The sequence below is a fragment of the Pristiophorus japonicus genome, chromosome 16 (assembly GCF_044704955.1).
Source record: "Pristiophorus japonicus isolate sPriJap1 chromosome 16, sPriJap1.hap1, whole genome shotgun sequence".
NCBI classification, from domain to species: Eukaryota; Metazoa; Chordata; class Chondrichthyes; family Pristiophoridae; genus Pristiophorus; species Pristiophorus japonicus.
The window spans coordinates 125,116,084-125,136,156 of record NC_091992.1 but is presented as its reverse complement, the minus strand read 5'-3'; the positions used below and the strand labels follow the sequence as shown (position 1 = coordinate 125,136,156).

The window sequence follows — 20,073 nt, the reverse complement described above, 5'->3', positions numbered from 1 at the left end:
TATACCCTTTCCTTATTAGCCCTCCCCAAGTGCATTATCTCACACTTCTCCAAATTAAATTCCATTTGCCACTGTTCTGCCCACCTGACCAGTAGATTGATATCCTCCTGCAGCCCATGACTTTCCTCTTCATTATCAACCACACAGCCAATTTTAGTGTTGTCTGCAAACTTCTTAATCATTCCCCCTATATTCAAATCTAGATCATTGATATATATCACAAAAAGTAAGGGACCCAGTACTGAGCCCTGCGGAACCCCACTGGAAACATCCTTCCAGTCACAAAAACATCCATCAGCCATTACCTTTTGCTTCCTACCTCTAAGCCAATTTTGGATCCAACTTGCCACTTTGCCCTGGATCCCATGGGCTTTTACCTTCGTGACCAGTCTCCCATGTAGGACCTTATCAAAAGCTTTGCTAAAGTCCATATATACTACATCGTACGCACTACTCACATCGACCCTCCTGGTTATCTCCTCGAAAAATTCAGTCAGGTTAGTCAAACACGATCTTCCCTTAACGAATCAGTGCTGGCTATCCCTAATTAATCCTTGCCTTTCTAAATTTAGATTTATCCTGTCCTTCATAATTTTTTCCAATAATTATCCCACTACTGAGGTTAGGCTGACAGGCCTGTAATTACTTGGCCTATTACTTTCTCCCTTCTTAAACAAGGTTACCACATTAGCAGTCCTCCAGTCCTCCGGCACCATGCATAAATCCAAAGAGGACTGGAAAATGATGGTCAAGGCCTCTGCTATTTCCTCTTTTGCTTCGCTCAACAGCTTGGGATGCATTTCATCCGGGCCTGGGGACTTATCCACTTTCAAAGCTGCTAAACCCCTTAATACCTCTTCTCTCACTATGTTTATTTCATGCAGAATTTCACACTCCTCCTCGATAGCAGTATCTGCATGCGAACATGACGGGTTTCACAACCCAATATGCAGGTCCAGCAGATGTTTCCTACTATCTCAACTTTCTAGTCTTAGGCCTCAATTCCCATGGTAACTCCTGTCTGGCCTCCGATTCTCCCTATCTCCTTGTTCTGAGCATAACAATGAGTAATATGTTTTCCAAAGCTTCTAAATGAGCTAGCCATCTCTAGAGATAGATACCCTTGGTCAAGTATCCCATCATGCCTACACGAGGAACCGTTACCACCTACTAATCCCAGCTACAATGTTTATTTCAAAGATTCAAGCATTGCTACTATTTTATTAGCCCCACTCGTTCCATTTCACTGAACATGTTTTTATTAATTTAAATAAAAGTTATTTATGTATTTAAAAAATATATATTTTTCCGATTTGTAAAAAAGTTTTTTTAATGATGGTTTAAAATAAACTTACTGTAGTGGGGAGGGTTTTAACAATAACATCTGTTTTAAAAATTTTATTTTACAATGTTTTCGTGTGTTTTAAAACTCTTACGCCTGTAACAGTAGGCTATGAGCTTGCTTTTATCAGGCACAAGAGTTTTGAGGATATTCGCTGGGCAAGATATGGGTAAATCCCGCAATCCCAAATGTCCTCGCTCCCGAGATGTGTGAGATCTGTCAAGCCAGAAACTTGACCGATCGGAAAAAGGTTTTCAGCGCATGCGCATTGGGCGCTGAAAACCGGCTTTTCCGATGCCTTCCCGGGTCTGTAGAAACTCCGTATGAACCCGGGGAGGCTGGGATTTCCAGGCCATTATTCTTCCCAGAGATGTATGGATACTTGTCTGCGTCAACACACCCAAGCCATGACCTAAACCCCTGGTTGTGTTGGTTCCAGGTACGAGGTGATGCAGTTCTGTTGGCTGCAACCAGAGCAACGACCTACGGCAGACGAAGTCCACCTGCTGCTCAGCTATCTCTGTGCCAAAGCGTCCAGCGAAGCAGAGGAAGAGTTTGAAAAGCGCTGGAACGCCATGAAGCCAAGCGGCTCCAGCACCAGCCACACAGCGGAAGTCTCCTCCTTCCCGCTGCTGGAGCAGTTCGGCACGGACGGGTTTCACGCCGAGGCGGATGACGTGCTGACGGTCACCGAGACGAGCCAGGGCCTGAATTTTGAGTACAAGTGGGACCACACGCAAATGGACAACTTTCAGCCGTCTTCTGCGGGCCTGGGTCACGGCAGCGGCCAGTATCAGGAGATCTACTTCCCCAGCAGTGCGTCGGGGAGGCTGAGTCTGAGTGTTTCCCCCATCTCCTCCAACTCTTTCTACGAAGCCAAGCAGCAGTCCAACGTCCCACAGAGCCTGCAGCCTCCTGGCATTGTGCCCGTTATTAGTGCACACAGCCCGTCAGTAACTGGCGAATACTACATACGTATCGAGGAACCAACGGAGTGCAACATGGATCTGGACTATACGATGTGTTCCTATAGCCCGGAGTATGACACGAGCTTGCAGGTGGAGTCATCACCGTGGCAAGGAAGGGACACTACAGATGATTGTGAAAACAGCCCAACCATATCCTTGACCATGGAGCCTCTTTTGGGTCAGGTATCGTCAACAGCCCAAGATTCCTGGGAAGACAGCCAATATTTTAGCAAGAATAAGAACCAAACGTACTATGAACATTTCACAGTGGATGACGCTAATCAATACTTGTTGGAGAATTACTCTGAAAATGGTAATGATTGGAAAATACAAAGTCCCGGAGAAAGCAGTTGGGAGGACCCTTTGGCAATATCTCCTTTGGTAACTTGTTCCTTCAGAGATCCCAGTTCATTGTTTGTAACCTCTTACGATGAACTGGATGAAACTGTGTCGAATAAAATGTCCCAACTTCCTGCCGCTGAAGAGTTTAGGTATTTGGTTCAATCTGTAAATACAACATTGCATTCAATCGAGGACTTGGACAGTGCGAAAACTCTTGTAATCAGTGATCCTTCCCCACCAGACGTGCCGTCCACAAAGGTCACCCCATCACCTCCCAGCACATTGTTGATTGAAGAAGGAAACCTAATGTCCTGTGAGATAAAATCATGGGAATCGAATAGTTTCTTAAACAATAGCAGTGTAAATTTAACAAAACAGTCGCCAGAGCAAGAAAATAATGGCAGCGGAATCTTCTGTGGAAGGCTCCAAGCAGAATTTTCAGAACTAGACCTGTCCAAGCTGGGAAATTTCACACCTCTCTCTTTTTCCCACACGCCTGAAACACACAACTCCACGGAGCGTAATTCTGCGGAAGCAGAGAATGGGGACTGCAACTGGAAGGCAACGTGCAAAGAAGTCGACCAGGACAGTCAAAGCTTTGAACAGTCGCTCTCCCTGACTGAAGCGAAAGATGGGTCTTTTACCGATTTATATACCGTTTCCCAGCAGCAAGAAAGTAGGATTCTCACCTCTGACCAATTGCAAGGTGCAAGAAGTGAAGAATTTGTCGATCCTTTGCTTGGCATGATCGTGAAGAGCTGTGCCCTCAGTGACTATGGCAAATCCAGGACACAGACTGACGGTGGTGAAATTAGCTTGCCTGAACAAGATACAGACATAGCCAGTAACAATGACCAGTCGGAAGCAATTATCCAAGAGACCAATCAATTAAAGATTGATGGAGAAGAGGTTTGCAGTCCAACCCAATTGAAGATTGAAATAGACATAGGAGATAGTGATACAATTCATTCAGAAATGGACATGGCCAGTGATGTATACCAGGTGGAAGTTGTGGTGAGCGAGTTGACACGTTCACCCCAGTTTGAATCATCTGACAATGGTGAAAATGTCCTTTCTTCTGAGAAAGATCTTGACAGCTCCCCAGTGAAGACCCTTTCCAGTGTAAGCTTTGCTGAGACTGATGTGTGCAGTGATGAAGACGAAACCGATGTCACTTCAGGAATATTTACAGATTTAACGCAGGACTATGAAAGTAGTGATATCGTTCTCTCTCACAAATCTCTGCAGAAACTTGTGGGAACACCAGATTCACTCGAGTCGCTGGACATCCCCTCAACAACGAGTTCCTGTGATATGTTTAGTCCCACCTCACATTACGCATCGCTCCAGCCCAAGGCTGCAGACAGTGGCTATGATACTGAGAATTTTGAATCCCCTGAATTTGTCTTGAAGGAGCCGGTTGAACAGAAAGACCCCGAGATGTTTAACAAAATAAACAAACCCAACAATATCACTGTGATGAAGGTGGGCAGCGACGACGCTGAAGTACCGCAAGAGCCAGAGTCCCTCGATGAAAAGAATCCCTACAGGGACTCCGCATATTTCTCAGATTATGATGTCGACTCAGAAAGATATCAAGCCTTAGATTCAGAGAAAGATGACCTTGTACAAGGTGAACTTAACCTAATGGAAGATGAAGAACACCTCGGAAGTATTCCTGCACAGCAGGATGACCGTATGTGTTTGAGATCCTCAGAACTCAACAACACTGACCTGAAGCAAATGGAGAGCCTACTGAGTGCGGGTAAAAATTCAAAGCATTGTAGTTTGATCCAGAATTTGCGTGATGACCTTACAGAGGACGTGTTAAACGTTAAAGGGGGTTTCTCTGCAGAAATTTCTGTTTTCATTGAGAAACAAACAGACGCAACATTTGATGACCCAGATAAAGTTGTCTTGACAGACGCAGAAGCCAACCCAAATGAGCCCACATCAGAATTACGTGTTCCAATAACACATGAAGAGTTTAATGATCAGGACTTGGAAATCGAGAATAAAAAAGCTGTTCAAGCTGACTATTTGGTTTGCAAACAGATATTAGAAGACGCAGCTTGCTCCAATTCAAAGAACAAGGATGGATTTCTTCAAAACAGTTATAATTCAGAAAACCTTATCTTAAAGAAACAGATATCTTTGCGTAAGAAAGGGTGCCTTCACAAAACATCTGGCTGCATCTTTGATGGGACGGAATTGATACTGGAGGAGCAATTGTTTGAGCAAGGCGAGGACACAGCTGGGTATCACTGCACTGACGTTGAGATGAGAAAATTCCAGCCGTACTCCTTGAATGTCGAAGAAAAGTTGGAGAGCTGCATTGTCCCCAAAATACAGTCCGTTCAGTTGTCACTGGAGCTCCCATTGTTAGGTCTGAAGAAAGAACCCCGACAACCCTTCGAGGGGGAGGAAGGCGATGAAGAAGACGACGAAGACGATGAGAGTGACGACTCGGACGAGGAACTTGGCATCTATAACATTCAGGAACACAGTGAAGAGAGCGAGGAGGAAACTCCCACTATTCCCATCATTGTAACGGAAAAGGATGATGGGAAGAACCTGAGAAGTCTCTTAAAGCTGTCTAACTTGGTGTGCGAGACCTACTGTGAGGATCTTGACCGGAAGAAAAAAGCAGTGTCTTTCTACGACGATGTCACTGTCTATCTTTTTGACCAGGTAGGGTGGGTCCAAAACACTTTCTGTTTTATTTTGATAGACTGATACACTAGCTTAGACAGTAAGTTATCGAACCAGCCATCAAGGAATGTATTTAAAGTCTTATCAGTACGTATGATATTAAGTGGAATAGAAAAGGCTATTCCAAAGCGCTATTTCTAGTTTAACCACAACTTTAAGACAAAGGGACGTGGGTAAAAACTGGTAAAAGGCAAATACAAGGCTGATACCAGGAAACACCTCTTCTTGTAGACATTGATTGATACTTGGTATAGTTTACTGAATAGGCTATTGGAAGCAAAATCTCACAAATCATTTAAAAAGAAAAACAAAGACTTTTGCATTCATATATGACCTCAGGACGTCCCATAAGAACATAAGAAATAGGAGTAGGAGTAGGCCATACAGCCCCTCGAGCCTGCTCTGCCATTTAATACGCTCATGGCTGATCCGATCATAGACTCAGGCCCACTTCCCTGCCCGCTCCCCATAACCCCTTAATCCCAAAGCACTTCACAGCCAATGATGTACTTTTTGAAGTGTAGTCTCTGTTGTAATGTAGGAAACGGGGCAGTTAATTTGTGCACAGCAAGCTCCCACAAGCAGCAATGTGATAATGGCCAGATAATCTGCTTTTTTAGTGATGTTGATTGAGGGAAAAATATTGGCCAGGACACCGGGGAGAACTCCCCTGCTCTTCTTCAAAATAGTGCCATGGGATCTTTTACGTCCACCTGAGAGAGCAGACGGGGGCTTGGTTTAATGACTCATCTAAAAGACGGGCACCTCCGACAGTGCAGCACTCCCTCAGCACTGCACTGGGAGTGTCAGCCTGGATTTATGTGCTCAAGTCTCTAGAGCGGGGTTTAAAAGCAGTTGGGTGCTGTAATAGAGGGGACTTCAGATTTCTATGGAAAGATGTGCTAGATGGGCCGAATGGCTTCTGTTGCTCATCTCCCAGATATGAATCTTTGAGTTGGGGGCATCCCACCTGCTATTTCTCGTCCCTCCACATATGCGCTGGTTTTTCAGGCCTCTGTCCATGTGTGCAGTGTTAGTGCCCCTCAGCATCAAAAGGTCACGTGTTTAAAGCCCCAATCCAGAGACCTGAGCACATTATCATTGTCATACTGAGCAGGTACTGCATTGTCAGAGATGCCATCCTTTGAATTACATTTTAGACCAAGTCTGACTGCACAGGCGGATGTTACAGGCCGCGGGGCACTATTTGAAGATGATGATAGGAGTTCTCCTCGTGTCCTGGCCAATATGTGTCTCTTAAAATAAAACTTCTAACATAGTAACATAAATTCAACAGTTTTGAAGAAAAATAAATCACAAAGCCTGCCCATCCTGTAGTCTATAACTTTCCCAGCACAGACCTGCCCTTCTGTCCCAGGTATAGAGCTTGACCTTCCTACCTTCCCCCACAATGGACCTTTCCGTTGTTTCTTGCTGCTCCACACACGTGCAATAGAGGAGCTGGTATTTAGGTTTCTACCCATATCATCATCATCATCATTATCCATCATAGGTAGTCCCTCGGAATCGAGGAACACTTGCTTCCACTCTTAGCATGAGTTCTTAGGTGGCTGAACAGTCCAATACGGGAATTACAGTCTCTGTCACAGGTGGGACAGACAGTGGTTGAAGGAAAGGGTGGGCAGGGAGCCTGGTTTGCCGTACGCTCCTTCCGCTGCCTGCGCTTGACTTCTGCACGCTCTCAGAGACGATACTCAAGGTGCTCAACGCCCTCCCGGATGCACTTCCTCCACTTAGGCCGGTCTTTGTCCAGGGACTCCCAGGTGTCAGTGGGGATGTCACACTTTATCAGGGAGGCTTTGAGGGTGTCCTTATAGCATTTCCACTGTCCACCTTTGGCTCGTTTGCCGTGAAGGAGCTCCAAGTAGAGCGCTTGCTTTGGGAGTCTCATGTCTGGCATGCGGACTATGTGGCCTGCCCAACGGAGCTGATCGAGTGTGGTCAGTGCTTCAATGCTGGGGATGTTAGCCTGAATGCATATTACATAGGATTACATAAGATATACGGCACAGAAACAGGCCATTCGGTCCAACCAGTCCATGCCGACGTTTATGCTCTAATCGAGCCTCCTCCCGTCTTTCCTCATCTAAATCAATCAGCATTACCATCTATTCCCTTCTCCCTCATATGCTTGTCTAGCCTCCCCTTAAATGCATCTATACTATTCACTTCAACCACTCCCTGCAGTAGTGAATTCTACATTTTCACCACTCTCTGGGTAAAGAAGTTTCTTCTGAATTCCCTATTTGACTTCTTGGTGACGACCTTATACTGATGGCCTCATATCCTTTCTATTATGGGGATCCTAAAACTATGAGTGGCCTAAGCACAGCCTGTACAAAGTTATCATTACCGGTACAGCGTCGAGAATCCAGAGTTCCCGAATCCGTAATGTTCCAGAATCCGGACTCCGGTCCGATAGGTGGCAGGGTCATCCGGAATCCGTAAAATGTTCCGGAATCCGGACCCGACAACTCTGCCGATCTCGGGGCCTCCTTGCCAGCCCGCCCGATGACCTCCTCGGTGGAGCCCCGCCCGAACATCTCGGCGGGGCCCCGCCTGAACGCCTCCTCGGTGGAGCCCCGCCGGAACACCTCCTCGGTGGAGCCCCGCCCGAACACCTCCTCGGTGGAGCTCCGCCCAAACACCTCCTCGGCGGAGCCGGCCTGAACACCTCCTCGGTGGAGCCCCGCCGGAACACCTCCTCGGTGGAGCCCCGCCCGAACACCTCCTCGGTGGAGCTCCGCCCAAACACCTCCTCGATGGAGCCCTGCCCGAACACCTCCTCGATGGGGGCCAGCCCGATGACAACCTGCTTGGTGGGGCCCGCCCGACGACATCTTCCTTGGCGGGAGGCCCGAACAGCTCTTCTGCAGGAATCTCCCCCTCTCCCCCCAGCCCTCCTCTTTCTTACGTTCCGAAATCCGGACATACCCGAACCTGAGCTCGGGTGTTTCCGGATTCGTGACGTCAGAAAACAAATCGAAATTCCGGTAAAGCCCAGAATCCGGAACGGCCTCGGTCCCGAGGGTTCCGGATTTTAGGCGCTGCACCTGTACCTCTTTGTGCCCCTATTTGTAAAACGCAAGTGCTTTTTGCAGTTCTGTATTTGAACGCCTGGGCCTCTGTTTATCCAACCCTTACAGTGTCCTGCCTTTGGATATATATTCCCATTGCTTGTTTTTCCCTCCCAGATGCATTGCCTCACATTTCTCCACATTAAGCTGCATCTGCTGCCTGTCTACCATTCTACTGATCGCTCTACACATTCTTTTGGGGTCATCAAAGGTGTTTGCTAAACCCCTGGTTTTAGTATCAGCAGTAGATTTGGTGAATGGTGTGTATTATGGAGACAGAATAGTGAGGATGAAATTAAATTAGATGTTTCTGGAATTCTGCCTTTTTCTAGTTTCTATGTATTGAAACTTCCGTTGAGAAATGTACTTCATAATTCTTTGACATGGTAGTTAAACTCTTACTGTTTAATATGGTGTTGTGATGAATTCACTCCTTAAAACAATGCAGATCTGAAACAGTGCTTCTTTTGACATGTGTCATCAAACAGAGGCACATGCATCCTGTCTGCAGTTTCAGTTTAACGTATTCATTGACAACCTCAATTCTTCAGCGTGTAAGTGAAACCTTGGTGTGGTTTGTTTGAGTCTCCAGAGACAGCAGTGACATTTAATAAAGTTACACAGGTGGTACAATTGTTGAAGAGTATTAATAATTTATAATAAGCATTCATTTGTAACATTTACAAAATGTGTTGCTGTTGTATTTGATTCCATAATTAAATTGATGAAAGGATTCACTTTGTTCCAAGTGTTCAATACATTCCTCTGAGTAACCTTTTAATGTCTTATGGATTGATTATAGCATTTCCTAGACATACTGAATGGCAATGTTTAATAGTAAAGCGATTGCGATTTGAATACCCTAATAGGTCTTCAGTACTGTTGCTCATCATTTCATTGGCATTTTTCTTATTCAGAAATTGGGCCTAAAGAAGGCCACACAAGCAACAAAATACATAGCAGCTACAAGACAGAAACTGGCCATTGGTGCCAACCAGTCAGCATGTCAGCATGTCCCCTCCACACGAGCAAATGGTCCTAATCACATTTACCCGCCCTGTTCCCATATCTCTTCAACACTTTTTTTCCTTCAGCCATCTATCCAATCGAATCGTGGATGTTGGCATCATTTCTGTCTCCACCACCAACCCCGGAAGTGAATTCCACAGCCTCACAACTCTCCGCGTGATGTAGTGTATCCTGCCCTCTGTTCGAACTCGCTTACATTTAATCTTGTATCTGTGGCCCCTTGTTCTAGGTCCCTCAGTGATCCATATGCAGCCATAAACGTTCTAAACTAGTTCTCTGTTTACTTAAATATTACTGTGGACTTACTTAACATCTTGCAATGTTAAAAGCATAGATTTCTGTTTGCAGCTCGTGTTTGAACATTGTAATATTTCATAGATGTTTTAAATGAAACCCCATCTGTCTATCTTAAGACTCTTGCAGCTCTGTACATGTGTGCCCTTCTGGTCGTGCAGTCTATTGGCCTGTAACAGTATAGAGACATTTCTGAGTGCAGAACCAGGAACCACTGTATCTTCAACCAATCACAGCCCTAAACTTAGTCACTAAAAACAGCAGCACAGGTTAACAAGGCCATAAAAAAGCAAACCAGGCACTGGGGTTTATTTCTAGAGGGATAGAATTGAAAAGTAGTGAAGTTATGTTAAATTTGTATCGAACCTTGGTTAAACCACACTTGGAGTACTGCGTACAATTCTGGTCGCCATATTATAAAAAGGATATAGAAAGGGTTCAGAGAAGATTTACAAGGATGATACCAGAAATGGGAAGGCATACCTATCAGGAAATGATGAACAGGCTGGGTCGCTTTTTGCTTCAAAAAGGAAGGCTGGGGTGACCTATTTGAGGTCTTTAAAATTATGAAAGATTTTGATAGCGTAGACACAGAATGTTTCCACTTGTGGGGATGAGCATAACTAGAGGCCAATCATTACAAGATAGTCACCAAGAAATCCAATAGGAAATTCAGAAGAAACTTCTTTACCCAGAGAGTGGTGAGAATGTGGAACTCGCTACCACAGGGAGTGGTTGAGGTGAATAGTATCGATGTATTTAAGGGGAGGCTAGATAAGATTATGAGGGAGAAGGGAATAGAGGCTTACGCTGATAGATTTAGATGAGGAAAGACGGGAGGAGGCTCGAGTGGAGCATAAACGCCGGCATGGACTGGTTGGGCCGAATGGCCTGTTTCTGTGCCGTATATCCGATGTAATCCTATGTAAACTACAACTAATCAGATCTCTGAGGCAATGTTCTCTTCAATCTATCAGCGTAGTACCATGTCACTAGCAATTAATCAGAACCATCTCTGTAATGTCTCAGTTACCAAAACATCCAATTGCACTCTTACAACGTCACTGAGGCACTATATATCCCTGGAAATAAACATTGTATAATCAACGCAGAATTTAAAAATCAACAAATCACGAAAAAAATCATAACCTCCCCCATTCCACTTTCTAATCCCTCACCCCCAAACAAACACAAACTCAATCGCCTGGACCTTGGATCAGCCCCCCGCCCCCCCCCCCCCACTAGTAAACAGCAATACAACTGCCCACACCATTTGTTCCAGGACAGCGTAAGGCCCGGCGTCTGAAAGCTTGACGTAGAACCTGCACATTCACAGTAGGCCAAAGGTTAGGGTCAGGGTGCACCTGCTGATAACTCCGCCTTTCCTGGCCCTCCGGTGCTTGGTCCAGCTTCTCTCCACTCTCCCACTCCTTCCCTCCCACAGTTCTCCATTCACTGATGGCCCCAGCTGCCCTCCATGTCTTTTTGCTCGCTTCCTCCCATTGCCCGACTCCGGGGGAAAAGAGAGAGAAAGTGGGAGAGTACTGGAGACATCAGAAACTAGTAAATGTGTTGAAGTTTACTCAAATGTGCGCGTATTTTATTCTAGGAAAGCCCGACAGGTGAACTGAGTGAGCAGAACATTCCTGACGTTGACCCAGCATCTCAACATCCTCCTGAACACTCGCAAAACCGAAGCACCGGTGTCTCCACGGCAACAGAGAGGCAGAAGACCTCCAACGATTCTTCGGGTGGAAACCTCCCTGAAGAAAGTAATGTGAACTTCGTAAACAGCTTCCCATTTGGGTGACGTGTTCACAATACACTGCAGATTGAGAAATAGTCAATTCTTCTTCATAAGGGTTGAAAGATTTTTTAGCAGAAGTTACCCAGTAGACACTGTATAATCTGAGAGCTTGGAGCAAGTATGTACAGCAACCTCGTAAATATTTGTGAGGATTTCCTCTGTTCGTTTGCTTCGTAAATCCCAAACCCATGTTGCGACATAGATTGATCAGAAAAGAAATGATCCCATAGTCTATCCGGGTGTCTGTGTTTACCCATATGTATGTTTACAATTATAGGGCTACCGATTCGGTTGGAGGCTTCTTAGGGCGCTAATGACAGCGGGGTGGTAAATTTTGCCCCGGAAAATGGTTTGCGACGGCAGTCAAAAAGTTCTGTTGCTGCGCCCTGAGAGTGGAGCGGAGCGCCAAGAGAGGCGTTCCACATCTCTCTCAGGGCGTCAGGCCGGGTGAGCAACTAAAGATCCATTGCTCAAGAGCCGGCCTCGGAACGCCCTAACACAGGCCTCCGTGCAACAAAACAAATTACAAAAAACATTCCCGATAAAGTACTCCCCCTCCCCCCCACCCCCCCCAAATAAAGGTGAATCGCAGAAAAAAAAGCAAAGCAGTATCAATTTCACTTGCCCTTTTCAGTCATTCCTTCCCTTAGCGCCCTGGGACAGCTCTGAACACCAGGGGGGGGGGGGGGCGCTACGAGTGCAGCGCCCAGCAAACATCGCATCGCTGTCGAAACCGGGGGCGGTGCATACCGATACTGCTCAGCACCCCTGGCACCGGCACACTGAATGTGCCGAGGGGCGAGAATGCCGGCGCTCACAGCTCCGACCCCTTTAGCGCCCCTGCTCCAACCCTTTCCAGGGGCGCTAACCAACCCAGCTTCTCGCCCCATAATGTCCAATGCTCATCATTGACTCACAGAACCAGATCAATTGGCCCATCTAATCTAATCCCACTTTCTGGCTATGATTCTTTTATATCCTTCCTATAATGGGATGTCCAAACGACACATAACTGTAACTGCAGCCTAACCAATATCATGTACAAATTCAAAGTTATCTCTCTGATTTTATGCCCTGTGCCTCCAGAAAGATTCTCTTTGCTTGTTTTTGTGGACTTGCACCCTCTGTAAACTTGCGCTCATCCAAATCTCTGCTGCTCATAATTTAACTCACACCAAGTCCCGCTCACCCATGACCCCTGTGTTTGCTGGCCTACTACATTGGCTCCCAGTCCGGCAACGCCTCGGTTGTCAAATTCTCCTCCTTGCTTTCAAAGTCTCTCCAGGGCTTTTGTTCCTCCCTATCTCTGTAACCACCTCCATTCCTACAGCCCTCCAGGACCGCTGCACTCCTCCAATTCTGACCTCTTGCGAAACCGCGATTTTCATCACTGCACCATTGGCGGCAATGTCTTCAGCTGCCTGGGCCCTAAGCTCTGGAATTCCCTCTGTAGACCTCTCCACCTCTCTCACCTCCCATAAGACGTTCCTTAAAACCTACTTTTGTGTCAAATGTTGTTTGATAACGCTCCTGTGAAGCGCCTTGGGACATTTTAATATGTTAAAGATGCTATATAAATGCAAGTTGTTGTTGTTGTATTGCCACCTTTAACAACCTGTATATCTGCATTATAAAGACCGTTGTGCTCCTCTACTCCATTTAAAATCTTCCCATTTAAGGTGTATTTCCTTTATTCTTCATTTCATAATCTTAAACTTTTATTTTTTTCTGCATTGAACTGCATCTGCCACCTATCTGCCAATCCTGCTTTTCTATGTCCACTTACAATCTTTCATAAGAACATAAGAATTAGGAACAGGAGTAGGCCATCTCGCCCCTCGAGCCTGCTCCGCCATTCAACAAGATCATGGCTGATCTGGCCGTGGACTCAGCTCCATTTACCCACCCGTTCCCCATAACCCTTAATTCCCTTATTGGTTAAAAATCTATCTATCTGTGAATCTTTCAGATTCCTTGTCACAATCTCCCATACCTCCCAATTTAATGTCTTAAGAACATTTTGATATTGTTCCTCTAGTTCCCGAGTCCAGATCACTTGTGTCTACATTAAATAACATCGGCACCAATACTGCCCCCTGTGGAACACCAGTCACCACATTGTTCCAGTCTGAGAAACTTGCCCTTGCTTTGCTTTCTATCTTCCAACAATCTCACTGTCCATGTGACCACATTCTCCTTAATTCCATGTGCCATTATCATTTCGGTCTCTTGTGCAGTACCTGATCAAATGCTTTCTGAAATCCATAGAAACCACATCCACTGCCTTTCCTTAACTATCCCTTCTGTAGTTCCTGAAAGAAGTCTACAAGGTATGTTAAGCACAACCGGCGCTTTGTAAATCTCCGCTAATCGGCCCCTCACCATGGCACCTGGGAGACAACACACCATTTGGGACTCACATTTATTGTTACAGAAGCATCTGTCTACTGCTCTAGCTGTTCAATCTCTCTCAGGGCCATTGCGGCCCGCACTCATCTGTGCCATGGTCTGCTCGTGGCTGCCCTCTGCTGGGCTGTTGTCTTCACAGCAAGTGTAATGCTGAAAACCTGTTTGCCACAGCAGTGTTCCCCTGGGACCCTGGCACTTTCTTCCTTCAGTTGGTGCGTGGCTACATTTTTCACTTGTATGTTGCCAGCATGGAGCTTTTCCCATCAGGAAATCGTGCAAGAAGCCCATAAATTTCTGTCCGGAAGGAAAGTCATAAACCGTGTGCCTGATATTCGCTCCCAGTGGGCGCAAGCAGAAATTCTTTCCTTTATAAAGTCCTGATTTATTGCTTAAACTTTCGAAGCAAAATAAGTGTTTACCAAGATTCATCTTATTGTAGTGGTTGACCTTTTGAATGAGTCGGTGCTATCAGATGATTGTAATTATGATTATTAGACCATTTGGGGTGGAAATTTGGTTTGGGGCTAATTAGGGCGCTAATGGCGGCGCTCGCGACCCCAACCCCTGTTCCGACCCTTTGCAGGGTCGCTAAGCCACCAAATGTCTACCCCAGTGTCTTTCAAGATAAATAATTGATTACCCAACCTGTACTTACCTTCTTCATGTTGTGTTTCAATGTGCATCAGGTGGAGGCTTTGAGTGGGACGATGACTTCCCTTTGGTGTCAGTAAAGTCATCCTTGGTGACTGAAGATTCCTCTTCGGCGTCTGAAGCTGCTTCCAGTGTCGCTCCCGCGGGGCCAGAGCAAAATCCAGTGCAGCATACCCGCTTCTCCCGCTTCACTGTCTCTCCGGCCACAGTCTCTCGGTTCTCCATTACACACGTGCTGGACTCCGACATTGAGTCAGTTGGAGGTAAGCAAACGCTCCCTTCGTCGACTTGGCTGCAAAACAGGACGACAGTTTGACGCGGTTAACCACATGGGGAGCTTTCAAGAATAATTTGTAATTCTTACCCCCCCCCCCCCCAAAAAAAAAAGGATCAAGTTTAATTCTGCACTGGCATTTCTTTACAACGGTGATTGCACTCCGAAACGTCATTCATTGGCAGTGACGTGCTTCGGGATATCCCGAGGACACAAAAAGTGCACTTGCTTTAATTTCTGGCTAATAAAAATACACCACACTAGCCCGATTAGTGAGCATGCTTAACGTTCTCCTCACCTGCCTTCTGATGCTGAATGGCTGTGGGTTTGAGAATGAGCAAACTGTCCCTTGGATAGGTCAGACAGCTGTGCCTCTCCCCCTGTCCTCGCCTCCTTGTGTTCCCAGCGAGTTGCACGGCTGCCCCTCGCATTTCTCCCCCATTCAGTGATTCGCCAGTAGGCTTGTCAAACAAACTCACTACTCCCTTTCTAAAGGCTATATTCTTCGAACGCACCGGGGCGGGGGGCGGGGGAGAAATTGCGTCGTTTGCACCTCCCGTTAGCGCACGTGATTTCTAGCCCGGGGTGCCACCTCCTCCCGCGGGATGACACAAAGTTAGGGGAGGCGCAGACCGTCGGCGGCCCGCTCCTGCTGGTAGTGCCGCCGCCACGCACAGCAACCCGCGTGTTCGCCCCGGAGCGAGACGTCGGTAGCTCCCCGTGAGCCCCGCGGCGAGCGATGCCCGCGCCAGCTTCTCGGGTCACGAGCCGGGCCGGACTCCGCTCGGGGGGGGGAAGTGTGGCGCCCAATTTTTCTTTCGTGGCCTTGCCGTGTGGAATCCGCGGTGCCCACGCCCCACGATGTTGAGTGCCACACGGCACTCCACTTGTGCGCCGGACTGCTGCCACGGCACCCCTCCCCCTCCCCCACCACCCCACCCCCCCCCCACCAGCACCCCCAACGGGGTGGTGAAGTGGTGGTCCCCTCTCCCCACTGCAGAGTTCACAGCATGCCCTCCCCTTTAACGGGCCCTGCGCTCCCGCCAGCGCTACGCGGCGTTCCACTGGTAAATTCTAGCGTCCCCGTCCCGCCCACGAGAAGAAATGGCGAGCGCGACATTACACTCCACTTCCTCCCGGGAGCGCTAACCCCAATTCCGCTGCCGGGGCAGGACTTCCGTGTCTGGCGCAGGAAGTCCCACCTCAGAATTTTGGCTCCACTGTATTTCAGGCTCTCAGAAATAGAAGCATTTCCATCTCAATTGGTGTAAACAAACCTAGATTCTGTAAAATACCTTTCATTGCCTAAGACCCTCTGGCTCAGACCTTTTGCCTGACTCCTGTGTTTCCTAGCTTGGCTATTCTGTGAATTCAACCCCTGGAGAGATACATTTAACTTAATAGTCGAATTTTTAACATGAATTCATCCAAGATCCTCTCTGGCAGCATAGTCAGGCATCCCGAAACGTGACGCCCTCCCACATATCACTCAGATTCCTTTGAACCTGAGTCAGTGTTCTGTTGTCCTGACAGACCCAGGCAAGGTTAGCACTCCTTCTTTATTGCACACGGGGTAAAATGCACCTCCAGTTTACATGTGCCTACAAAACCCCTCGTGGGGCAATCTAGAATTAGGGGCCATAGTTTCAGAAAAGGGGGTCGCCCATTTAAAATGGAGCTGAAGAGGAATTTCTTTGAGAGGTCATGAACCTTTGGAATTCTCTGCCCTAGAGAGCTGTGGAGGCTGGGTCACTGAATGTATTTAAGGTGGGGATAGACAGATTTTTGAACTATAGGGGAGTCGAGGGTTATGGGGAGTGGGCAGGGAAGTGGAGTTGAGGCCAAGATCAGATCAGCCTTGATCTTATTGCATGGCGGAGCAGGCTCGAGGGGCCAAATAGCCGACTCCTGCTCCTATTTCTTATGTTACGTTTCTTATGTTATGATCCTCCAGGTAACCGAGCTGTGTGCATGCAGGCATAACTGCCCATCCTTTGCTGTGCAATGACACCTACTTCTATTACCTGCACATGTGTGGGATCTTAAATTGCTTCCAAATTGGAAAAAGATAGAATATGGGCCAGTCTGCCCATTGAAACGTGTAGCAGTCTTAGACAAGTACACTCGATACTGACTCAGGTAACCCAAGACAGCCCGATGTTGCGTCCTATTTTGAAGAAGAGTAGGGAGGTTTTCCCCCGGCGTCCTGGTCAATATTTATCCCCCAACCAACTCCTAAAAACAGATTCTCTGGTGATTATCCCATTGCTGTGTGTGGGAGCTTGCTGTGCGCAAATTGGCTGCCGCGTTTCCCACATTACAACAGCGACTACACTTCGAAAAGTATTTCACCGGTTGTAAAGCGCTTTGGGACGTCCTGAGACCGTGAAAAGTCCCTATATAAATGCAAATCGTTCTTTATTTCAATGTTACTGTAGAAAGTGCTGTCGCTGACCCCTCTTTCCCCCCAAATTCCTTACAGGCAGCAGTGAGGAGGGCGAAAGGGAATGACTCTCACATGGCCAGGGCTGGAATTTTATTTTATTTTTTGGAGAAAAAAAATGCAAATGGACAAGATCTGACAGAAAAAGAATCGCAAATGAATGTTTCGCTCGATGACATAAATTGCTTTGACTTGTTGAACGATTTGATTGCGAGTTTTGGCTGCTAGCGTGTATGGACGCACTATTACAACACCTGTGGTGGTTACAGTTGCTGTTCAATTCCCAAGTCTCCTCCGTGTAGCTCGGACACACTTTCCTATCCACTGATCCATATTTAATCAGGATTGCCTCGATTCTGACGGACGTCACTGCAGGTAAATGTGACCTCCAATACAACCGCAACACCCAAAGAGACGGAACAGATTTCCGACTGAAGGGAGGCGTTTCTTGTGTAGAGGAGGCCGCACATGTCGGTCGGAGCAAGCCCACCACCGCAGTGAGGAATCGGATATTTCCAGTGCAGAGCAACTGTGGAGGTTTACTGAAAAAATAGACACTGCAGACTGTTTGGGCGTTATTTGTAATGAACCACATTTTGCAAAAATAATACCATCCGCTTGTAGTCCTCATCTGCTCGGGCATCTGACAAGAAGTGCTTGGATGAAACTACTTATTAACCTTTCTCTGCCCACATTCACAGTACAAATGTCGTATCATTGAACATGCCACACAGTATTCAGTCCACAGTATGTAGTGTTTCCGCCTTTATGCGTTTGATATTGAATAGTGTAGAAAACCAGTTAAACTGCAATCTCTATACTATTTTTGTAAAACCATTCAAGACTACTGATAAATATATTGTAAATGTTGCCAAAGAGATGTAAAAATTGTGCAGCTCCTTGCTACGTTAGTTGCTACCTGTCTGGCTTTAAGCTATCGTGTCACAGTACAAAATTTTTAAAAAGACGCTGAGTATGTAGAAATTTTTGCCTCCCTCATCAAGCTATACAGACGCAACATTTATTATATAATAAAGAAAAGAAAATGACCAGATGCATGATGCCAGTAAGCGGGGCTGTCTTTTAAGTGTTACAGCTGTTAGTATTTTGTCTAACTGATCAATACGGGTCATTGCTGCTGTTCAATGTTTTATTTCCATCTAGCTACCGGCATGTGGCTTAAATCACCAGACTAATAAACTTTTTACGATATCTTATATTTGCGTTGCTGTACTCTTATCGAGACTGTCACTGTTCCATAAGAACATGAGAACATAAGAATTAGGAACAGGAGTAGGCCATCTAGCCCCTCGAGCCTGCTCCGCCATTCAAAAAGATCATGGCTGATCTGGCCGTGGACTCAGCTCCACTTACCCGCCCGCTCCCCGTAACCCTTAATTCCCTTATTGGTTAAAAATTCCTTCGGCCCTTGTCTCCACCCTCCCCAACGCCCCGAGATTTTCCTCGGTGTTCCTGACTACGCGACTCAGGTGTAGTTTGAACCCTACGGTGAAAATGCAACTAGCCTTAGGTTTTCAGGGAAAAGTGGACGGAAACACGGCATACAAACCGGAAGCGTTGGTAAAAAAAAATTCCATGTAATAAACACAGAATTCGACTGGCTCAGTCACCATAACCAACGGTCCTCTCTAATTGGGTTTTTTATCTGGTTTTTACCTCGCCGAGGAGATCACATGGCTCCGGTTGGGGTGGAGTGTAGAATGTTTCAGTGTAAGGGGTGTCGCAGTTGTGTGGCGGAGGGGGGGAGGGGGGAAGGTTGGGCCAGATGCTCTTTGCCTTTCCGCCATTGTTCATTGTTCAAAGGTTTATATGTCACCTTCAGGGCTGCTGACCGAGGGCCGTGCGGCTCTTTGTCGGCCGGCGCGGACACGATGGGCCGAAATGGCCTCGTTCTGCGCTGTGGATTTCTATGTTTATAATTATTGCGTAGAGCAGCCCTTTTGCATATTGCAGGAAACCCCACCGCTTATCAGTTTGCACAGAAAAATGGACAAAATCATAAATCCAATCGGGAATTCAGAAGTAACTTCTTTACCCAGAGAGTGGTGAGAATGTGGAACTCGCTGCCACAGGGATTAGTTGTGGCGAATAGTATAGTTGCATTTAAGGGGAGGTTAGATAAGCATATGAGGGGGAAGGGAATAGAGAGTTATATGGATAGATTTAGATGAGGAAGGCCGGGAGGAGGCTCATGTGGAGTAGAAATGCTGGCATAGACTGGTTAGAATCATAGAAATTTACAGCACGGAAGGAGGTCATTTTGGCCCATCGTGTCCACGCCGGCTGACCAAGAGCTATCCAGCCTAATCCCATTTTCCAGCTCTTGGTCCATAGGCCTGTAAATGTGGTGAGGGTTTCTGCCTCCAGCACCCTTTCAGGCAGTGAGTTGCAGACCCCTACCACCCTCTGGGTGAAGAAATTTCGCCTCATATCTCCTCTAAACCTCCCCCCAGTTACTTTAACTCTATACCCCCTGGACAGGTCCTTGGTATCCACTCTATCCAGGCCCTTCATAATTTTATACACCTCAATCAGGTCTCCCCTCACCATCCTCTGTTCCAAAGAAAACAGACCCAGCATCTCCAATCTTTCCTCATAGCCATAATTCTCCAGTCCAGGCAACATTTTTGTAAATCTCCTCTGCATCCTTTCCAGTGCAATCACATCTTTCCTGTAATGTGGT

At 46.7% G+C, this 20,073-nt stretch overlaps 1 protein-coding gene across 5 annotated transcripts in view; it reads left to right on the top strand.

Moving 5' to 3' along the window:
- aatkb (apoptosis-associated tyrosine kinase b) overlaps window positions 1–18,586 on the top strand; it is a 497,277-nt gene extending 478,691 nt beyond the window's left edge. For all 5 annotated transcript variants that reach the window (XM_070857818.1, XM_070857819.1, XM_070857817.1 and 2 more), the window contains 4 exons: window positions 1,782–5,343; window positions 11,395–11,557; window positions 14,688–14,915; window positions 17,409–18,586. In XM_070857818.1, the coding sequence (XP_070713919.1) occupies window positions 1,782–5,343; window positions 11,395–11,557; window positions 14,688–14,915; window positions 17,409–17,437 (3,982 nt within the window). In that variant the 3' untranslated portion in view covers window positions 17,438–18,586. The remainder of the gene's footprint in view (window positions 1–1,781; window positions 5,344–11,394; window positions 11,558–14,687; window positions 14,916–17,408) is intronic.
- Window positions 18,587–20,073: the final 1,487 nt, after the last annotated feature.